The sequence below is a fragment of the Nothoprocta perdicaria genome, unplaced genomic scaffold, assembly GCF_003342845.1.
Source record: "Nothoprocta perdicaria isolate Ctin4 unplaced genomic scaffold, notPer1 scaffold_15, whole genome shotgun sequence".
Taxonomy (NCBI): domain Eukaryota; kingdom Metazoa; phylum Chordata; class Aves; order Tinamiformes; family Tinamidae; genus Nothoprocta; species Nothoprocta perdicaria.
This window is the reverse complement of record NW_020454649.1, coordinates 5,972,223-5,993,223: the sequence shown is the minus strand read 5'-3', so window position 1 is coordinate 5,993,223 and position 21,001 is coordinate 5,972,223. Positions and strand designations below refer to the sequence as shown.

At 35.4% G+C, this 21,001-nt stretch overlaps 1 protein-coding gene across 6 annotated transcripts in view; it reads left to right on the top strand.

Annotated features, from left to right (window-relative positions):
* The first annotated feature begins 683 nt into the window (after nucleotides 1-683).
* MRVI1 (murine retrovirus integration site 1 homolog) overlaps nucleotides 684-21,001 on the top strand; it is a 42,600-nt gene continuing 22,282 nt past the window's right edge. For 5 of the 6 annotated variants that reach the window (XM_026034715.1, XM_026034718.1, XM_026034717.1 and 2 more), the window contains exons 1-2: nucleotides 684-774; nucleotides 15,609-15,789. In XM_026034715.1, coding sequence (XP_025890500.1) covers nucleotides 15,733-15,789 — 57 coding nt within the window. In that variant the 5' untranslated portion in view covers nucleotides 684-774; nucleotides 15,609-15,732. The remainder of the gene's footprint in view (nucleotides 775-15,608; nucleotides 15,790-21,001) is intronic. The other variant, XM_026034714.1, reaches the window with a different exon arrangement.

Sequence of the window (21,001 nt, the reverse complement as noted above, 5' to 3'; positions counted from 1 at the left end):
GTCCCATATAGCTGTGCATATACAAGGTCATTATGTGAACTCTGAGGCTAGAGAAACTCCCAGTGTTTCACATCAGCAGTGGGGACTGGGAGCTGGCGAGAGCAGAGACTGCTCTTGCACCTGCTTCCTCAAGTTTCCCCTTTTAATTGTGTGTGTGATAGGGTTAGGAGATTTTTTATAACATGCAGCAGAATCCTGGACTACTCCTGTGAAAATGACCCAAAGTATGTAAATATTATTATGGTGGATCAGATCATTGTGTACTTAGTTTTCATTCCCCACTCCTGCTTTCTTGGATTTTAAATGAGCGGGAAAAGCAGCAATGCTAAACAGATGCTTGCAGAAGGGAGATGCGAATGCTGCTAAAGCACAACTCCCCCTCTGACTTCCTTCACCTCACGTTATGAATTTCTAGAGGCCCTTGTTAAAGCTAACCTTTGTTTTCTTTTTAAAAAAAAAAGGCAGGATAATATGTTACTTGCTCTTGAGTAAATCAATTTCATTTATTTCTTTTAGTGAGTGAGTAGGTATTTTGTTGTTTGAAAGAACCTAGCCTGTGGTAGCATCCAGTTTCCTTTGTTTGGTTATTTTTTTGGAAGAAGATTTTTTTTTGTTTTTAGTCCTGCCTAGAAAATACTAATTTATTTTTTTCTCTTTAAAACAGGGAGTTCCTGCCTACAGCATTCCAGCCGTCATCCTGTTGCATTCTCATTTCTTTACTTATACAATATGTTGACCATAGTACTCCAAAACCTTCAAATCTACTACTAATAGGTAATGGAAATATTTATGTGTAACTGCATTTTAAATTGTACTTCTATTTGAAACAATTACATTAATTTCTTATTTGGAATTTCATCCAATGAACTGCATTCAGAATATAAGCTTTCTCAAGCTTTCTTTTTTTTTCCCCCCCAGTGGATTATTAAAAAATATACTACCATTCACTCACACGGATAAATAAACTGTTATATAAAGAATTGTAGCTCCAGAGTTTATCTTCCAAATTCTTTGTTGTATTTCTGGAAATCATTTCTGAGTTAACTCCATCAGAAGCTTGGAAAAATTGGCTCTGATGTTAAATATTTCCCTTAGCAAAAACATAAAAATGATATGTTCGGTTAGTAACTTTATCCTCTTTGGTCTCCTTTTTTTTTCTTCAAGCAGGTTAAAACTAGAAAGCACTTGAAGGGAGCTATTAGAAAATGAATCAGTGGATTGCCATTAAGTGCCATGGAAATTAAAATAAACATTGTTCTAGCAAAGAAACATTAATAACAACAATGTTTGTGTTGGAAAAAATCTCAACATGGCTTAGGAACATGTTCCACACAATTTGGCATCAATGTCTTTAAGTAGATCAAACAATGTATTGGTATTAATTACTAAATTACCAAAATAGTTCTTCACATTAAAACATCTTTTTATGTAGATTTAGGCATTGTACCTCTTGTTCATTAAACTAGCTCGGCAAATGGTTGCTTATAGGCAAATGCTACATACTATAAGAAAAAATAGATCATGGCTATGAAAGATGATTGGTGCAATAACATTAGATATCTGCAGGAAAGCTAATAATTCTAGTCTTCCTTAACTTGCGAGGCAAAACAGTTGGGAATATGGTTTGTTAAGATACACTGCTTGGGATTTGGATTAAGAGAAGACTAATGAAGAGAATTAAAATTTTAATTTTTTTGAAGATGATATGCAGACTGAAATAGTCATAGATTCTCTTTTCCTCCTTCTCCTCCCACCCCCCACTTCATGCAGAACAAATCCAGTGTTTCTGTCATTGGTGGAAATGTTGGAAAGAAATCTCGGATACATATTTTGCAGCTTTATCCAGCCACTTTAAATCTGAACAACTCAAACAGCTCAGGAAGCAAGACTGTCCATGGCTGAAACCGTTTTCTTACATTTCATTGTCTAGTGACACTTGGCTTGTGTTGGCCAAACAATATTTTGGATATCAACCAAATATTGGTCAAACAATATTCCATTAGAGAAACAGAATAGCAGCTTCTACTCCGTCTCAAAACAACTGATTTATTTCTTCACGTGGTATCAATATGGTTTCTGTGGGAGAAGAAAAGTAGGAGTTGTAAGAGCATCCTAAAACATTCCTGAAACTTGTATAGTTGATTTGAGAATAGATGATTTTTCTGACTCAGCCACATGTGAGGCATTTGGAGCAGGATGTGTAGGCAGCAATGTACAGCTGAATGTATGTGATAGGTGAGGGCATAGCAAAGGAAGAAACTGGTGGGCTGAGATAATAAGAAAGATGAGAGCTGTTGTAATCCTTTGTAGTTGAAGGGTTTGTAAAAGTTTCTTACCCTTCTCAGTTTCTTGATCTTGTAGGGAGAGGACAGGAAGAAGATTTTATACTGCTTGTCATGTATTTTCTGCTGAAGTAGTATTGCTGTCAAGGAATTTTCTTTGTATGGCTATATAATTGAGAATACTTTAGGAATGTTTTTTGTGTGGCGTGTTGTCCTTAATACATATGAAATAATGACAGCCAGGACTGACCAGTTTGTACAATCCCATGTCATAATAGTGCAGATAGTAGAAAGCTTTACCACTGATTTATTGTTTTCTTAACTAATTTTTCACCTGGAATAGTTTTTAAATGGTTTGAATAACTGTGCAGAATTATAAGCAACAAAAAAAGCTGAGGTGGGGGTTATCTTCTCAGTTTTCATGGGACAGGTAATCCTGACCTGACTGGAAGAGACAACCTTGGTACATTTAGCATATAAATCAGATTTAGAATGTGTGTATGTACTTAAATGCATGTATATGGGAGTGCCAATGCAACTGAGAAATGCTCCCTCTTTTCTCCTGCTAGGTGAGTACTTCCAATGTGGTGATCCTTATTTTATTAGAACTAAAAATATCTTCAGTAGTCTTGTGTCTAAATGACCTCTTAAAGACATTTAAAGCCTGTTCATATTCAAGTATATAAAATGTGACACAGCAAGGAGATGCCAGACATTCTTTGGATAGAGATAGGTTTATTTCCTCAAGAAAAAAACTACTTAGGAATCTAGCACAATGCCATCTTACAGTAGTGTTATCTTAGTCCTCCTTATGGTCTCAAATAGATAAGAGTATGCACTGAATAGAAAACTAACAGGAAAAGCACTTTTTTACCTTTCTTCTGTGTGCTGGAATATCCATCCCTTCAGCAATGCTAATGGCTCATAAGGAGCCTAAAGGCAGTTTTCCTGTTGTTCATCTTCCCAAATCAGTGAAACATGTTTTCCTGTGAAACATGCAAAATAACTTGGATCTTTTTCTTGATTTGTAAAACAATCATGAGTTCTGATTTAGCTAAGTAGATTTTGAGGTGTTTTTTCCATATATGTTCAGAGGTCTTCTACAACTCCTAAACTTTGCTTAATAATGAAATTTAGTGAATTATTGTTGTTTTAGCATTACTTTTAAGTTTGTTTTACCTTTATATTATTTAGTGTTGTGCAGAAAAACTTGTGCCTAAAATTGCTTGTTTGTCTTCAATCTTCATCAGTTAGTTCAGTGTTTCAGCATACAACCCTCATCAGTAGCAGCTTGAGCTAAACTGTTACCTTGCAGATTGCATTGACTGAGAGGCAAGCACGTACCTCATTTGTTCTTACTATTAAGATGATACACAGTCTGTAAGAGGGACACAGAGAATTGGACTGTGATAATCCTGCATTTCTACAGCAGTCTTGACCCATGATATGCTCTGTTTGTCTTTTAAAATTTCTTCCATGAGTCACTCTGTCCTTTCCGTCCTTTTTCCATCCTCCATTTTCCATTTTAGGTTTTCAGGCAAACTTTGTAAATATGCTATGTAAAATGCAAGCCCTCAAATCTGCCATTATCCTCGCCTGATAAGTAATTCTGTGCTTCAAGTTCATCTCTCTGTTGGGGCTCCCTGTACCCAACATTAATAGAAACATAACGAGTGGAAGATTTTAAATGTCAGTGAGATGAGATGATACATAAAGCTGATAAATTGTTTTTGGATCAACCGATTCCTGGAAAATCAGAGAAGGAGTAGTGCTGGCTGAATAACTTTATCAGATATTTTGATTAATTGGCCATGAGGAACATTTTGCTACATTTGGCTTATGCATTTCCAGAAAAGTAGAGCTGTCTCAGAGTTGAAGCTTTCTTCTGAACTATCCAATTCTCCTGAAGAAAAATGTAGCTTTTTGGTAAAAATGCATGCCAATCAAGCCAGGAAAGGATTTTTATGTCCTTATGTCACAACTTGTTGATGACTGTTGGTAGGTTTTTCACTTTTGGAGAACAATCCTTGAAAACCACAAGAATAAGATGAGCAAGACATCTATTCTTAAAAACTTGTAGAGTTTTGGTTTTGGAAGGTTTCTAAACAATGAGGTATATTCTTCCAAAATTTTTTAGCGAAGTCATACTGAAGAGTGGTTTCCAAATTAGAGTGTAAGTTGTAAGATCCTGAGTCTAGAATTAAGTGTGTAACTAAAACTGGCTTCATTTTCTTCACTAGGAGTATACATAAATCCAGCTGACAAGGACTTTTAAGTAAGAAGATCTGTATTCTTCATTCATTTAAATATGGTTTTAGGAGTTTAACTTTGAGGTTTCAAGTTTGACAGTGCTCACTTCAGTGTTGCCCATACTGCACATTTGTGGTTCCTCAAAAGTAAGAAAAGTAGCACTTGATAGATAAAATTATCTACTACTTTTGTAGGTTTCCTTGGGCTTTCAGGGTTAAATTCTTAAAATTCAAGCTATATAGAAAGATTGGATTGATTGGAGTGGATATTGTTCCACAGCAATTTGTAGCATTCCAATAACTTTCAGTAGCAAGGAATAACACAGCACAAAAAAAGCAATGGATGATTCAGCAGTACAGACAAAAGACCTTCTGTAAAGCATATTCGCAAAATCTTTTTTTTTTACTTTGACACATACTTAGAGCAAAGAGTTTGGGGGCCTTTTTTGGATAATTCTGAAATGAATGATTGCTTATTTATTGCTCTTGGTGATAACTTGATAGAGGAAATTAGTTGACATGTTGTCTTTCAGCTGTGTTTCTATTTCCAGTGGGAAGAGCCTTAAGGAGGACCTTTGACATAGTGCTGCCATTGCTTGTTACTGGCTTCTAGATCATGTGTTGTCAGGAGGGAAGTGGATATTTATTGGACTTTGTTGCTTCCCAGGCAGGTAGAGCTAAGTATTGAGCGAGTTATCTGGCGGTAAAATCAGACTGTTTATAGCAAAAACGATTGATGTGCCATCATTGTGTTTAAACTGGGACATTACAACCTAGACGAATGGTCTGCAGGATCAGTGAGAAAATGGCTGAATTACTGGATTCAAAGGATTTGGTTGGTTCATATTCCATCTCGAGACTGTCTTTAAGGAGAGTTCTTTAACGGTCTATACCATTCATCTGCAACAGTGATGAATCTGGAGGATGAATCAGAAAATACAGTCATCAAATCTACATATTGCTGCTTTCTGTTTTGGGACCATGATATGTTGATAAACATGACCAAGTCCAGGAGAAGTTCACTTAATGTCAGGACTCATGTCCTGGGAGGAGAAACTGAACGCTGTACTATTTAGCCCGGAGAAGAGACTATTTAGGGGCACCTAGCAGTAGTTTTTTTAAATACTTAAGAAGAGATTGCTACAAATACGGACCCAGATTCTTTAGAGACACAGAGCAAGAGGCAGTGGTTAGAAAAAGAAACGGAGTTTCTGTCTAAATAGAAGTTTGAATTTTTAAATTATTTTTCTTTTAACTACTACCGAGGTAACTGATCACTGCAGCAGGTTGTGCAGAAGCTGTGGAATTTGTCCTTGAAAGTTCTCAAAATTTATCTGGAAGAAGCTCTGGGCAACCTTATTTGGTTGCTCTACTATCAGTCCTGCTTGAAGCAGGAGGTTGGAACAAATGACCTTTTTACTTTGAAAAATTCTTTGATTGTGTTAATTGATGCTCCAGTCTGTTCTACAGCAGCACAGAGGCTAGTCATAATCACATTAATAGTCTGAACTCTAAATCAGGTTACTTGAATAAGATGATGCTACATTTGTTCACTTCCTAGTGCGAGCAATGTTTAAAAAAACTTGCTGAAATGCGATTTGTAGTTATTTTGTTTTGTAAGAGGACAAATCCATGTTTTCTTAGCTATGTTTGTGCAATGCAAACACAAATGCATTTGTGTGACAACAAACAATTATGAATCTGATTTTGTGCAAGAAGCCCCCTGGGAAAGGGGGAACCTTATATGCAGCTTTTCTGAGAATCCTGCTTGAACTGCCAGTTAGTCATGCTGTTGTGGTTGATATCATTTGCATGAAAACTTTCTAAATTCTGAAAGAAAAACTATTTAAAATAGCATCAACGAACTTCCTTTTGGTGTTTTTTTTTCTTTGAAATGAGAATAAAATACTTATTTTTATCCTTTTTGCCATTTATTTATGTAACATGGAGAGCTGAGTGCGATCTCCCTGCTTGGAAGACTGTAAATGCATTTTTAGGATCCCAAGAAATTTATTGTTGGTTTGCTTAAAATGTGTCCTTTGGGATTACCCTATTTGATTTAAAGAAGGAATTTTGTTGTTTTATTTCTTCATCTTTTCTTGACTAGCAACAAGACCCCTGGGTCACTAAGCAATAGCATTCTGCCCTAATTGCTTTCAGTGTATTTATGTATCTAAGTTAAGCCTTTAGTAATAACTTGTTTCAAAAATTTTAACCTATCTTCAAAAACAGAATAGTCTATGATGTTTATATGAAAAAAAATGCATGTAATATAACCTCAAAACATTTCTGTAAAAAATGAATTGATGAGAGGACATTTTTTTCCTTCTTCTCTTCTTGCTCCCTGTCTTACAAATTTGTCTGAACTTTATCTAAGAATATGGTCAAATGGCAATTGGAAAATCCCTCAGTTCAAGTTCCCAATGCAACCTACAGCATAGACAAAAATAAATGTGTAACTAGAATATGATCTATAATAAAAGCTGTCCAGACAGAAATATATCCAGGTTTCTCTAAATCTGTGAAAACTAGTGTTTAAAAAAAACAAACCACCTCAATTGTGTTACTGATTACCTGACACTCAGGCAGAAGTCAGTTTGATTATAACATTTTCTACAAGTATTACCATTAATAATACCATTAATTTATTGGTGTTGTCAGTGCAGATGTGTCAGGTCCAGCATTAGTTTTTAGAACTACCAAGCTAAAATCAATGAAACTAAAATAGCATTTCTTCATATACAGTAAATTAGGACTAAAAGAGCAACATTTCTTATACTTGTGTTTCATTTTTCAGATTTTGGGGGTTTTCTGCCATTTTAAGGTCATGATCTTTTTCTAAGACAGAGTACGACAGTATAAGAGTTTTCTCTGGATATTTTCTTCCTTTAGGTTCCTATTGAACTACCCTCCTAAATCACACTTAATGTACTGTTTCTGTTTTCACACTCTTGCATGCTGTTCCTTATGCTTAGAAATCCTTATGTGCCAGATATCCACCCCTCCTTATTCATATTCTTCCTTTAAACTGCACTTCCTTAAAGGCTATCAAAAATAATTTTGAAGATAAATGTATAAGTTCTTAAAATTTCCCTAAGTTCTTCCCAACTAATTGCATGGTGGCCATCCGGCTGTGCCCTGCTGCTGCTTGGCTGCACTTGGCAGTCTAGTTGAAAGCCCATTGAGGGTGAAAGAAAAAGAAAAGGAGGCCACTAAGAAGTAGAATAAGGTAAAATGGAAGTGTGCCAGTTAACAGAGCTCATGAAATTATAGATATGTACAAATATCAGAGTGCTTTTTTCACCCTAAACGGGGGGGGGGGGGGGGGGGGGGGGAATAATGAAAATGATAATGGAAAATATGATTGAGGGATCAGTTGCCATTAAAATGTAGGAGGCATATCTAAATTTCTGGACCACTAGGACCTGTTTGGCAGCTAAGAGTATTTCCAGGGCTAATCTGGCATTGGATGTACTTGTTCAGTAATCAGTCACATGCAGTAAGGGTTTATGTGCCTTGCAGAGGTGGTTTCCCTTGAGGAAAATGCATCTACTCTGTTTCAAATCCTAGATATTTACATAGTTCAATGCTGGATAAAAAAATGAGCATTAACCTATAATCAACACTAAGAAATGTGTGGCTTTCACTGTTAGCTTTAAAGAATGATCATGTGGTTTCATATTCACTTTATTTTTTTCTGCTTTGTGAAGAAGATCTCTTGCTTTTGGGCTATGAAATACGCAGGGATGCTTGAAGAGCAGTAATAAAATAGTCTATGTGGAGATGAGGAAAAAAGGAAAGATGCATGTGTTTTGTCATAAAGAATGTTTTCATTTTTGCTTTCATTTTAAAGTTTTGTACTTTGGAGATAATATCTTAAATGTGACCCTGGAAACAGCTGCCAGTTAAATTAATGTAACTCTATTTCTGTTGGACCCAAACCATTGAGTGAGGGAAAAGAGATGGACAGAAGTGTTAGGTTTCTGAGTCACTGAGGAAGTACCACTGTCCTTTTCGGTCTAATGCCCCTGTTGTCACCAGCAATAGGGCCTGGAGAAAGTCACCTTCTTGCAATGGTAAGATTAGGGAAAAGTCTCTGCTCCAAGAATCTCACAGACATTGCCTGTCCCATAGCTCAATTTGGCTCCTCTTTCTGGAGGAGGACTGAGTCCAGAATCTTAGACACATACTTAACATGGTAAAACTTTATTTCTAGAGTTTAAACTGATTAGTTCAATGAAAAACTCAAAATAAATGGAGCTTACCAATGAAGCAGAATGTAAGTTTTGTGAACTTGTATACAACTCCTATGTTCAGTTGCTTTGAAAGAGATGTAATAGTACTTGTGGCCTAATTTCTTTTAAGTTCTTTTTAGTTCTAAGTGAAAATTACTCAGTTTGGATGTTGAACTTTTTTTTCTACAACTTTATATCCTTCACTTGCTGATTGTCTTCAGTGTCAGATTCAACTAAAAATCTTGTTTTAAAAAAAAAAAAGTAAGATCCTCAGCTTGTTTTATTACAAGATAGTTAAACCTAAACACTAAGGAAACAGACTGTATGAATATTCAAAAGCAAGATAAAGCTGACATACTCTTTCCACCGAAAAAAAAAAAAATCTGTACATACAATTGCAGCCTTTAAACTTTTATTTAACTATGTTAAATTAGCTATTGATGAGGTGTGAAATCAGTGACCAATTTTTAATTTCTTTAAATTTTTATTTTAATGCATAAGAAAAAAGTCTGAAGTTGAATCAAAAAAAATTCTATTTGAGTACAACAACTGTCAGGAAACATTGTGTGAAACTGAGAATTAGATCTTGTATTTCTTTAAGCTCTCCTATAAAATTTTAGGTACCTGACCAAATGCTCTGCTTTTGGAAATTAGTTTTATTAAGGCATCAACATTCCTCTCTTTCCTCCCTGCCTTTGCTTGTTTGAGCAGAGACTTACACCCTAGTTAGACATCAGCAGAGGCATTTTTCAAATTGTCCAGCCTGATCTGATTTGAAGCATACATCAGAGGAACATTTTGTGAAGTTTGAATTTCACTTGCCCAATGTCATATTTATAAATAAATAGTTGTAGTTATTCCAGCATTGTCTGCTATCTGCTTGTTAAACTGTTCCTTTCTGATGTTAAACCATGTTAAGTTGTATCTGTTCCTTCTCTGTGAGGAAAAGAGGTAGCAGAAAGGCAGATTTTTTTTGTAGTGCTTCTTTGTAAAGCAAATCCCATGTGGGTAGTCTAGTCTTGAGAAAGATTGTATCTGTTAGATGAGACACACGAATTTGTTAAAAAATGGGGACATTTACTGTATTTGTTCTTCCACTTTTGTTATTTCCTGCTGACACTCTTGTGTTTCCCATTTTTTTAGAGTATAAGACAAAACCAAAAAAAAAAAAAAATTAATCTAACAAGTCAAATATTAGTATATTTTGTTTCAGGTATTATTGTGACAAGATTATTCAAGTGTGTCTCTTGGCTTGGAGATTTCAGCTTTTGAAGTGTTCTGATTATTTTGAAATATCTTCTAAATTGCTTGGGAATTAATTACAAGAATAGTTCCTAGGAATCCAAGTTGAGACCCTTTGCATTCACATACTAATTACACACACTTTGCATTCCCCTGTAGTATTCTTCTGTATCTTGCAAATAGGAACACCACATAAAGTGTTTTCCAGACTCTTACTTTCTGTATTTGTATAGATACTAATGTGGGCAGAACTCGAATCATGAGGGTTTTTACATAGCATGTTTTATATTAGTCCTGGGACTGTAATCACATTTTGTGGTAAGCTATGATTGAGGCAATTTCTTAATATCTTGCAGATTTATTATTCTCTTGCAAACTATATGAAAAACAACTTCTTATGGTAAAAAAATATATCCATGTTGCAGACAAAGTGCCTCACAATTTCCATGTAGTGTCTTTTGTTAGGTAGGGCAAGAATGTAAATGTTGCATTTGCTGCATTTTTTTTCTTTTCTAGTGTATGTTTTTATTAAAGAAATATTTTGAAGTCTCAGTGCAGGATCTTAAAGGTCCTTTAAGACATCCTGAATCTGTTTCTGTTTATTTTTTTGAAAGAGCTAATACATGCCAGCAAAATATGTTTATACATTTTAAATATTAAAATACTGTTTGAAAAGCTTATCATATGGTGCAAAACAGAGGGAAAATGTTTTGCTCATATTTTCCTTGAATGAAATAACAGCTTATTGTTTAAGTATCTCAAAGTTACAAAAGTCTAGTTGAAAATGCCCCATGGAATTCTTTTACATCTATCTAAAGGGAGTTTAAAAAGCTCCTTTTCTAACATTTTGTACTTATTTTGTAGGACTTTCTTTGTAAAGAAAGCCACTAAAAGCAGCGCAGAAGTTCTTCAGTTCAGCTGTGCTCACAATGAGTTTGCAACTCCCATTGCTGACAAATGAGTTGCTTGGCTTTGCTGGAGGCAGAATGAGGTCAAGAAATGTTCTTAATTGTTTATTTCTGTGTGTGTGTGCTGTCTCCTCTTCTCTGTATACATATACATTTTTTATTTACATTTTTGCTATGATTTGACAGAGCATTTGAGGTCAGCTGTTAAACTAGCAGTGGAGGTGGAGTAAGTCACCTTTATTCTAAGCCCTTGCTAATACAGCGCTAATAGTGCTCATCTCTGACCCAGAGAGGATAAGTTAACTGATTATACTTAGCTTTCTGTGCTATGGTAAAATGAGTTGCAGAGAGAACAGCTTGAAAGCCAAGGGCCTCTGAATACTTTTCCCTTTTATGGAATAGAGCTCCTAGATCACAATTTCCTGGAGAATGTAGTCTAAGCCTACACAGTGGTAAAAGAAAGTTCTCTGCATTCACTGATCTATATCTGACTACAAATTTGAGTTCAGGGTTCTTTTTTTCCTTAACTATTTTAAAATGTAAGTTTATAATAACGGACAAAAAAAATTGTTCTCTTTATTTCTTAACATTGTCTCATTTTAGTGAGGGAATAACTGGATATTGGTGAACAGGATAGGCTGTTGTAGATAGAAAAGGCTCTTGTAGATTCGAGTTGTGTATCTTTAACCACTTGTCATCCAGTCCCTTCTGTGACAGTTGTATTATGAATCTCTGCACGTATTTAATTTTAAATGCTAATTTTGAAGATCTTGCAATTTTGAAAAGATAGGAATTGTTTGTTTATACTCTGATAAAATATGACAGTAATGTCATGACAGATTTTTGTAGGATAGAAGCCATAGTAACTAGAGCACTAAGATCTTCTCACACTGTCTGTGAAAGTGAACACATTTTTCTTGAAGAAGTGAAATGGAAAGTGAAGATAGATTTTTCTTATCCTTTCAACATCTTCAGGAACAATAGTTCCAGTTCTTTCAGTTGATATCTCTCTATGTTGTTAACTTATTACTTCTTTAACTAACACATGGTTATGCTCATGGGAAGGAGGTAAAGCTGGCAATGTTATTTACAGCGTGATTTCAAAGGCTGCTCAGCTAGTAGGAGAGCCAGGATAACCAGGATAATCATGTTCTCTGTGCTTTGTCTCGGGGCTCAGTAAGCTTGTAAGTAAGCTTGTAAGCTGTTTTGGCAGACAGATTTGTGGAACAGGCTTCAAGACTGCACTGGTGCTTCCTAACGTTCTACTGAAAAGGAAAAATGAATCTTGGAGGGAAATGAACTATCAGTCATTTTGTTCTTGCTGTGCCTCTCCTAGGAAAACATTCATAGTAGCAAATGCTTGTAATTCTTATTAAAAGATTCTAATAATGTCTTTCACTGTATATTGATGCCCTTCTCCTTTTCTGACTCTTGCTGACATTTACTAGGGCTATTTTAATTGCACAGTCAGCTGGGGGCGTGTAGCTGGTGTAGCAGCAATAGTGCAGGAATGTTGCTTCACTAGGTACCTTGTTGTTCTGTCGTTTGTAAACATTCCTCTTTCCTACTTTTCTATCATAAAGTAGTAACTGATGCAGGAAGTGATAGAACTCCCTTTGTCCAGTGTGACTTCTTTACTGAGTATTTTTCTCAACTACTCAAAATACTCTCTATTTGAGTATTTGTGCCTCCCAGATGTGCCGTGTTAGCTATTGAGGTAGTACAGAAAAAGTAAGTCAGATGCTTTAGTGATTCTTTCTTCAAGTAAGCTTTTATATTGAAAATGTTCAGGAATCCTAGTTAGTATACCTCATGAATTAAGCTGTTGCTTATTTTTTTGAAATACTGATAAGTAGCAGCCTAATATTGATGTCTCAGCAGACTGCAAGAGTATAGTCAAGGGAATGCAAGCACAGCATTTGTTTCAGAGGGTCAAGAGTTGTAGGCAAGCTTTTGGTGCCCCTGTAGAGTCCTCAATGCTGGATTTTGGGGGAGAGGTATTGGGAACAAAAGGAAGGTCAAAAGAATACATTTTTTTTTGAAAAGCACCACAAGTTTTTGGAAGGGTTTCCTGTTTATAAGATAGATCTGTAAGGAAGTTGAAGTTGCTAATTGTGTCAGATAGTGGCTGAACTCAGTCTGCACCAAACCAGGATGTTACTAAGGTGGCCTAAGTCCATCTCTACCTTCCATTCTGTCTTGGCTGTACTTTCTGTGCCATCTCTAAGACAACATGACTCATGCTTTATTGTCTCTATTCTAAGATGAACTTTATTTTTCCATTTGTATCTTCTTTTAAAATTTTTGTTTTACTTTTTCAATCTGAAAAAAAAACCCACACTGAACTTTGTGCTTAAAGTCTTTCTTGTTTCAATTTGGCTTGCATTATTTTAAGATTAGTATGTATTAGGGATGTAAATAAGACAGGAAATGAACTATTTGGACACAATTGCCTGTATTCCATATAGGACTCAACAAATAATACACTTTGGACAGGACTGATTTTTTCAGGGCTAATGTTCTATTTTGTTGAGCCAGTCAGAACCATTCTAACTTCATAGAGCAATCGCTAATGGGTTATTTAAACCTACTCAATTATATCTTCTCTTTTCCTTTTTTAATTTTAATTGGTTATGTTTTTGCGAAGTCATAAATTGCCTCAGATGCCAGGATTTTGTTAGAGATGAAAAGCAAATCCATGCCACTTTCTGGATTACCTTGGCTGTATCTCCTCTTCCTGTGATTTTAATAGTTGATAATTATTGTTTGATACAAAAATACTTAGCTCTTTAAATGCACAAATTTAATGTTACCATTATTTACCCATTCTCTCTGAATTTGTTAAAATATACATACTCATAAATATCTGTTTTACATCATAGCAATTGTAAAGGTATTTTGTCTATTTTAAAATCTTGTATTTGTGGAATACGTCCTCTACTTCTTTTGAAGTCAGAGATGGGTAAAATCATGATATATAAGTGAGTTTCCAGGCAAGTCAGTAGAGCTAAAATTTTACCTTTAATACATTCTGTATGTGCACAAAATCTTGAAACTTGTAGGATCTACCTAAAATGATTAGCTTATCCTGCTTCTGAAAAAGCTTACATTCACTGTAGAAGTATTCCAATTTTGGCCTTCATAATCAGGTCATTTTTTATACCTTTTCTATTGTCTTTATTAAAGAACTTCAGTGGAATTATTATTTTTAAACATACTAACCCTTGTGTACATACTTTACATTTGAACTCCCCCTTTAACACTCTTAATTCTGCATTAATTTTCATGTGAGGAGAATTGATTTCTGACTCTTTTACCAAAGGAGAAAATAGTTTTCAGCATCATGTGAAACAGATCTAATAAAAGCATTGGTTTAAGTTGCTACTAAAAAACTCTTAGCCCCAAATGTTTTATATCTCTGTAGGTTTTGTAAGCTCTATAAAAGCTGAGGTGAGGATCCTATCTCTTCTGAGGGTGTTTAGGTATTCCTGGTGACGTGGTGGTGGTTGTTTTTAATTAGTCTAAATGTTACGACAGTTTTAATCATTAGTTTGGATAAACAAACATATTCCTGAATGTTTAGTTACCATACCTTGTTCTGAAATGGATGGTAGAACTTTGTGAAAGGCCTTGAGATTTAAATAATTTCCTGATCACCTTTTTGCCCCCTCCTCTTGATTTCCTGAATAAGAAAACAGTAAAGCTGAGATGAGTAATTCAGATTTGGGACATCCTGAAGTGTTTTGGAGATTGAACATGTGCCCATTGGATATATTTGTCTCCCTGGCCCTTTACTGAACTATTTACTGTGTTAGTGAGTGGCTGTAAATCTGCAATGAACTGTGAAGTGAATATAGTTATATCTTGCTAGTACAATCAGGAACTGTCTAACAAATTATATGTCTGATAATCTTAATTATATGTAGGCACAACCGAGTAAATTGGTTTAGTCCTGTTCCTTAACTGCCCAGTAGATGTCACAGTAAGTCTTTTAATGTGTACTGTAACTATAAGGAAGAAGATATATTCCATCTTCAAGTGTTCTATAGGCTTTAATGCTTGTAGTATTTTTGTGGAGACAATAGCTAAAGTTGATGTAAACAGGAATTACCTCAGCTAACTGGCAGTGAATATTTTGCTGATCAGTCATTATTGCTACTTGGTTTTGAAAATGTCCTGCACAGTGTTGTCTTCTGAGGACCTACACCAAGAACCTGTTTGTAAAGTCTTTGCACAGTTCACTTAGACCTTGTTTTGGCTCAAAGGAAGAGTGCTATATTCTGGGTTTCCAGTTTTGCTCCTAGAGTTTTTTCTTCTCTTTGAGATCAGAGATTGTGCTCCTTAATGCATTAGGGCTGTATTCGTTACTAAAAGGCATTTAATGGATGTCTATCCTCTTTCCTTTTTGAGGATACTAGAGAAGGTAGTTTAAAGACAGCTGAAACAGTCATAGTAGCCAAAAAGACCCTGCAAAATGGAGAGGGAAAGTAAGGATAGCAAGCAGCAAGGGAAAAAAAAAAATCAATTTTAAATACATTTCCTAGGTTATACTTGATTTTTCAAAGCATTAGTTAATAAAACTCAAGATGCTTTTTTATTTTTAAAAATTAGTACTGTTTGTTGTTATAAAGTGATCTCAATGTTAGAACATAGCTTATTAAATGGACCTCCTTCTGTTTTTTTGGCATCTAGCACAGTGCGTGGATCACAAGGCCTCTCAACGCTTCTCCCTTGGGGCTACCTCGAGGCAGCTCCCGCAGCGGTGCATGGTTGCGTCCGGCCGCGCTGCGGTACGACGTGCTCCGCACTGCCCGCAATGCCAACACTGCCTGAGGATGAGGCAGAGCGCACCTCCTGTTCTACTCCTGCCAGAGTAAGCAGTCACCAAATACGTATTTGATTGATGCTCATGCTGCAACTGAAGTTTCTGAAGCAGTTGTTTATCAGTATCTGTTCTGAAGTGTTTGTTTTCAAGATATCCCAAAATGTTCTTTTTATTGTAATTCCAGAAACTTTAACCTATGGAAAGAGAACTTAGTATTATGCCTACACCGTAGACTTAAAGTATCTAGTGTTGCCTCCACAGATATGAAAGATGTTACCTCTTTCATGTGTGCATAAGGATGGAAATCATGTTTCTCAGTAGTTCTCAGTACTTTATTTACTACGATAGTAACTGAACATAAAATAGAACTATAGAGAATATGAGTGGGTGCTGTCCAGATACATTAGTCGCTTTGCTACATTAGTCTAACATGAGTATGCATATTTATAATTATTTTCAGATAAATTATAAAATTGAATAAGCGATGGCAGTTCTTCCTTTGAATAACTTATATCACTGATAAAGTAATTCTAGATTTTAATAGTTTTTGTAGAAAGTATTGTTTACTTAGCTGAACAGTTCATCAAGGTGTGTTTTATGCAACTTGGCATAAAGCAAGAGAGGATTTGTATTCTGGCACATCCTTAGTTAAAAAATGTATTGCTGTCACTGAATTTAAGGACACTGTATTCTACACTCTGGGTGAAAACATCCGCTACTTTAACGCTGTAGGAAAATGTTGTCAGCAATGAACCCACATTGATTAGTCATGTGTTCCATCTAAAGTGCACTTTGTGCTGAGTGTTAGTTTCCTGGTTTAAGATAAACACCCCTGATGGATGCAAGTTTACCAGATAATTAGCTGAGAATATATTTTAGGTCAAGATAATTATTTTTATACACGCATGTAAAAATATGTTTGAGAGTACAAAAGATTTGCTGGGTAAAGCATACCTGAAGAGAGAAAATGTGGAAAACCAGCAGCACCTAAGCCTGGGAATGTTTGTTGAATGGGAGAAATGCAGTATTCCAACAATATTCCAACTATTTATCATTTAGACAGGAAAAGAGAAGTTAAAAAAAAAAAAGAACTATAGGACTTTAACTAACATACTGTTAAGGAACCTGCCTAAGTGGGTAAAATGAGGGTTGTAACATGGCAGTATTCTGCAAATTTGACCTTGGACATACCTGTTACCGCTCTTGTGTCTTGCTGCAGGCTGAATTCCACAGCATGGCTAGGGCTAGCAGAGCTGAAATTGATAAATGAAGCAGTTATACTGTTCTAATAGTGAAAGCTTCTGTGAAGTGGTTTTTAATTAGTGCTCAAAATAAAAGCAAAAGGTTTTAATTAAGAGCTCACTTGACTTAACATTGTGAAAGGAGACGTTGCAAGCAAGAAGAGCATTGGGAGGATCTAACAACTGACAGGCTTGTTTCCAGAGCGTTTTCTTTTCTGCCCTGAATCAAAACTTTCTAAGTTTGGAATCTCCTCTGTGCTGCTGTTGGTCTAACAGGTTCCTCCTCCTGCTTCAGGAGATGGGCCCCCACCTTCTTTTTGCAAGCAAATGCATACACATCCACAAAATGCTTTTGGGGATGAACCTTACATATATAATTTCTTGTTCAGTTTAATTCTCTGACATGATGGAAGACCCAGGATTGTGGCTTTTTAACTCATCTTGAGAAAAAATCTGGGTTTCTTCATTTTTTTCTTGAAGCTTGTGTTGAGTTTTCTGACTAACTCTGTGTTCACCAAACTATTCAGTAGCTCTGTTATGGTCTCTTCTACACTATGTTCTACATATATTCTACTCTATGTTCACCAAACTATTCGTTAGTTCTGTTCTGCTACGTTTTTACAAAAATAATTTTTTTTATTGGCATGAGAGCAGTCAGCCTGGTTCAAAGCACGTTACTACCTTGTCATTTGACTTGAGAATGTAGCTGAACTCAGTTGGTATGCTGTCCTGTTACACCTCCAGTATTGAACTCTTTAGAAATGTTTCATATAAAATCATTTCTCCCAGCATAAGTCAGATGTTGCCTTTATTCATTCCCATATTTTAATTTATGAGTCTTTATTTTACTGCAGCCAAGTTAATGTGCTTTTGCTAAGGTGAGACAGCTATTTGCTAAAGATGATGATTGCCTGGGAGCTAGTTTGCAGTGGGCAGAACATGGGTAGGCAATGGGAGAGCGATGGAAGTTAAGGGGGAGTTGGAAAGAACAGAGCACACAAGAGGATATAAAAAGGTTACAAACACAAGAAGCACATGTTCCAATCCAGAAATGACGGTGAAAATGATAATTATCAAACTAGCATCTTAAAGCTGTTAATTTCTTGTCTGTTACAATGATTCATTTAGAAGATGACAGTGCTTTCAGTAGACTGGTAGAGAGCTGAAAGTCTTAAGGAGATCTATGTGAATGTGAATCTGATATAACAGGATGGTAATCTTCTAACAGCCTCTGAAGAACTGTTTTATTTAGAAATTATCTTCAAAAACCATCACCAGTGGATATTGGTAAAGATGAAGTATCAAAAGCTTAAGCAATGCTAGAATGGAAGTTTCCTTAGCTGATTGACCTCCTTTCCTTATTTAATATCTTTCAAAACTGTAAATAAAACATTTCTACAAACCTCATTCTATATACAAACCTGATGCTTTGCCAAAGATGTAGGTGATCACATCTTTAATGATTTCATTGCGACTGTATTTAAAGAAGGCAAAATCATGTTTATAGGCAAATCTTGTGCTATTTATTGATATTTTATTATGTAGTTTGTCAAGTTTAGTAATATTCTTTTACTATGGCTTTATATTTGTGCTGCCCTAAGTGTTTCTGTATATTTTGAAATCAGTATAAATGATCATATACTTCCTTTGTAAGTATACAGACATATTTACAATTTCAAGCTGCACTTTATGTCCATTTTAGTATTTTCTCTATATAGGTTTTACACCTATTAATGTTTCATTGTTGAGTAGTTCCCAATCTTTGACTGTCCTACTAGAGTCCTACAACAGAGGCAAACTTCTAGAGCACACTGAGCTTTTGGCATATTCCGTTAATGTCATTGTTCTTGTTACAAATTGGTGCTATAGGTTAGGCAAGATGCGTTAGAGAGCAAAGTGAAGTGGAAGCACAGGGGGCAAATGTGTCGGGGGAACGTGTTTGCCTCACATCTGCTCTTTTTGTTCAGGCCTAGTTAGGAAGAACACTGCTTGTTATAGTAGTACTGCTGTCACATCCTTGTGCAGATAGGCAACAGGCATAAGCTTCCAGATAGAAGCTTATCCTATCCCAAAATCTGCATGTGTTAGTCTGAATGCTTTCTAGAGAATAAGGATTTCAATTGTTTCATACCAGCTGGCCTTGCAAAGTGCTTCATGCTTTGTCTCTTCCGGCCCTTGTATATACAAATGTACCAGTAGATTTGGAAAAGGGCTAAGTATGAGTTTTCAGCCTCAAAAAAAAAAAAAAAAAAAAAAACGGAACTATAGCAGCTGATCAAGATGACTTTATCTGATCTAAACCAATATATATTTTTATGAGCTTTTTTACAGCTCTAAAAATGGAGTTGAGTGGCTTAGGCTGATGTTCCTATGTCATTCGAAAACCTTTACTTTGGGGCAATTGTGAGATTATTAGTGAAAGGAATGTGCATGTGCACTCAGCTATTTATTTAGACCCTAATGAGCATGACTGGCACCTGAATGTTTATCGTTTATTTAGACAAATAAAATGCTTTGCTTGCTGAATACTACTAATAATGATTTAAAACTATTATAATACAATATTAACTGTGTATTTGTTTCATATAATAAAGTTTCTACATTTTAACTATATATAACTAATAATGTGAATTAATCTGGGAATCTGAATGAGGATAGAGTTGCGGAGCATTTTGGAGGGCATTTACCTATTTTAGTATAAATTTATATTTAAACAGAATCAAGAACTCTAAATCAGATTGTCCTAGCAAAAAAAAAAAAAAAAAAAAAAAAAGCATTTGAGAGGAAGATTTATGCTATATATTTTAATTTTATCACATACACAGAATCCCTGATTTGAGAGTAAACTGGCACTTGAAGTGTACAAGAGAGTTGTGTGTACCTGGTCATGTACACTAATGGCTACGTGACTCTCATTATCTTTCTATATTCAGTTTAAATTTCATTCAACTTTAAGTTACTTATTGGTAACTTCTGTTTGAAAGAATTTAAATTTTTATTGCAAAATTTTCTTCTCTAAAACACTGAGTTATTAAACTATGAACCATTGTATGCTTCATTCCTTAGAGGTCTAAATGGACGTTTCTATAAGAGCTTTTATTACCTGTTTCTCCTGTTAAATAGTACTAAATTCACTAAATTTTTATTCTAAATGTGTTTTATTTGTGGTAAATTTTGAGTGGGTAACCTTTCTCCTTAATGCCTAAAAACCATAAGTGCAGTCAGAAATAAATACTATTTCAAGAAAAGCAAAATGATGTTTATAGCAGTTGAGCATATATGGATTTGTGTCACAAATAGCAAACTTGCTTGTTCTTTTAGAAAACTGAGAAGTATTGAGAAGCAAGCTCTATTGAAACCAACAAGTGAAATACTACTTATGGAACTTTGGGAAGTAGTTTGAATAAAAATTTAAACTCAAAATAAAAATTTAAACTCAAAATAACTAATTAAAACACAATATTTTACCCAAAAGTGCCTGGAATATGAGGACTTAAGGATTATTTGGTAAAATTTATAAGCTGTGATTGATGGAAGTCCCTTGCTACTCCTGGGAAGTTTTGCTTCCAGATAAAATTATCAACACTGCTATGAAGTGTTTTACTTATCTCATGGATTTCTTTAAAAAACAAACAAACAAACCCTTCTTTTAAAAGGTGCCTGCACTTCCCCCTTTGGTCACCCTCCCCCACATAATTTTGAGAATCACTTTGTTCCAGCTGCTTTAATTACGGTAACCATCCGGGTGCTTATGTAACCTTTCAGCAGTTCAGGGGTGACTGTTTATGGATCTGAATATAGCAAAAGGGGGTAAGAGTCAGCATTTCTCAACTACTTATGAGAAATCCACAGGTCTTTATTCCAGCTTGATACATCAGTTAGGATACTCTCAGGAAACAGTCTACTGCTCCTCAGGTGATTCTTTACCATGTTGGAGAGCACATCAAGGTGTGGAATTAAGTCAGTCAGTCTCTCTCTCTCTCTCTCTCTCTCTCTCTCTCTCTCCCCCTCTCTCTCTC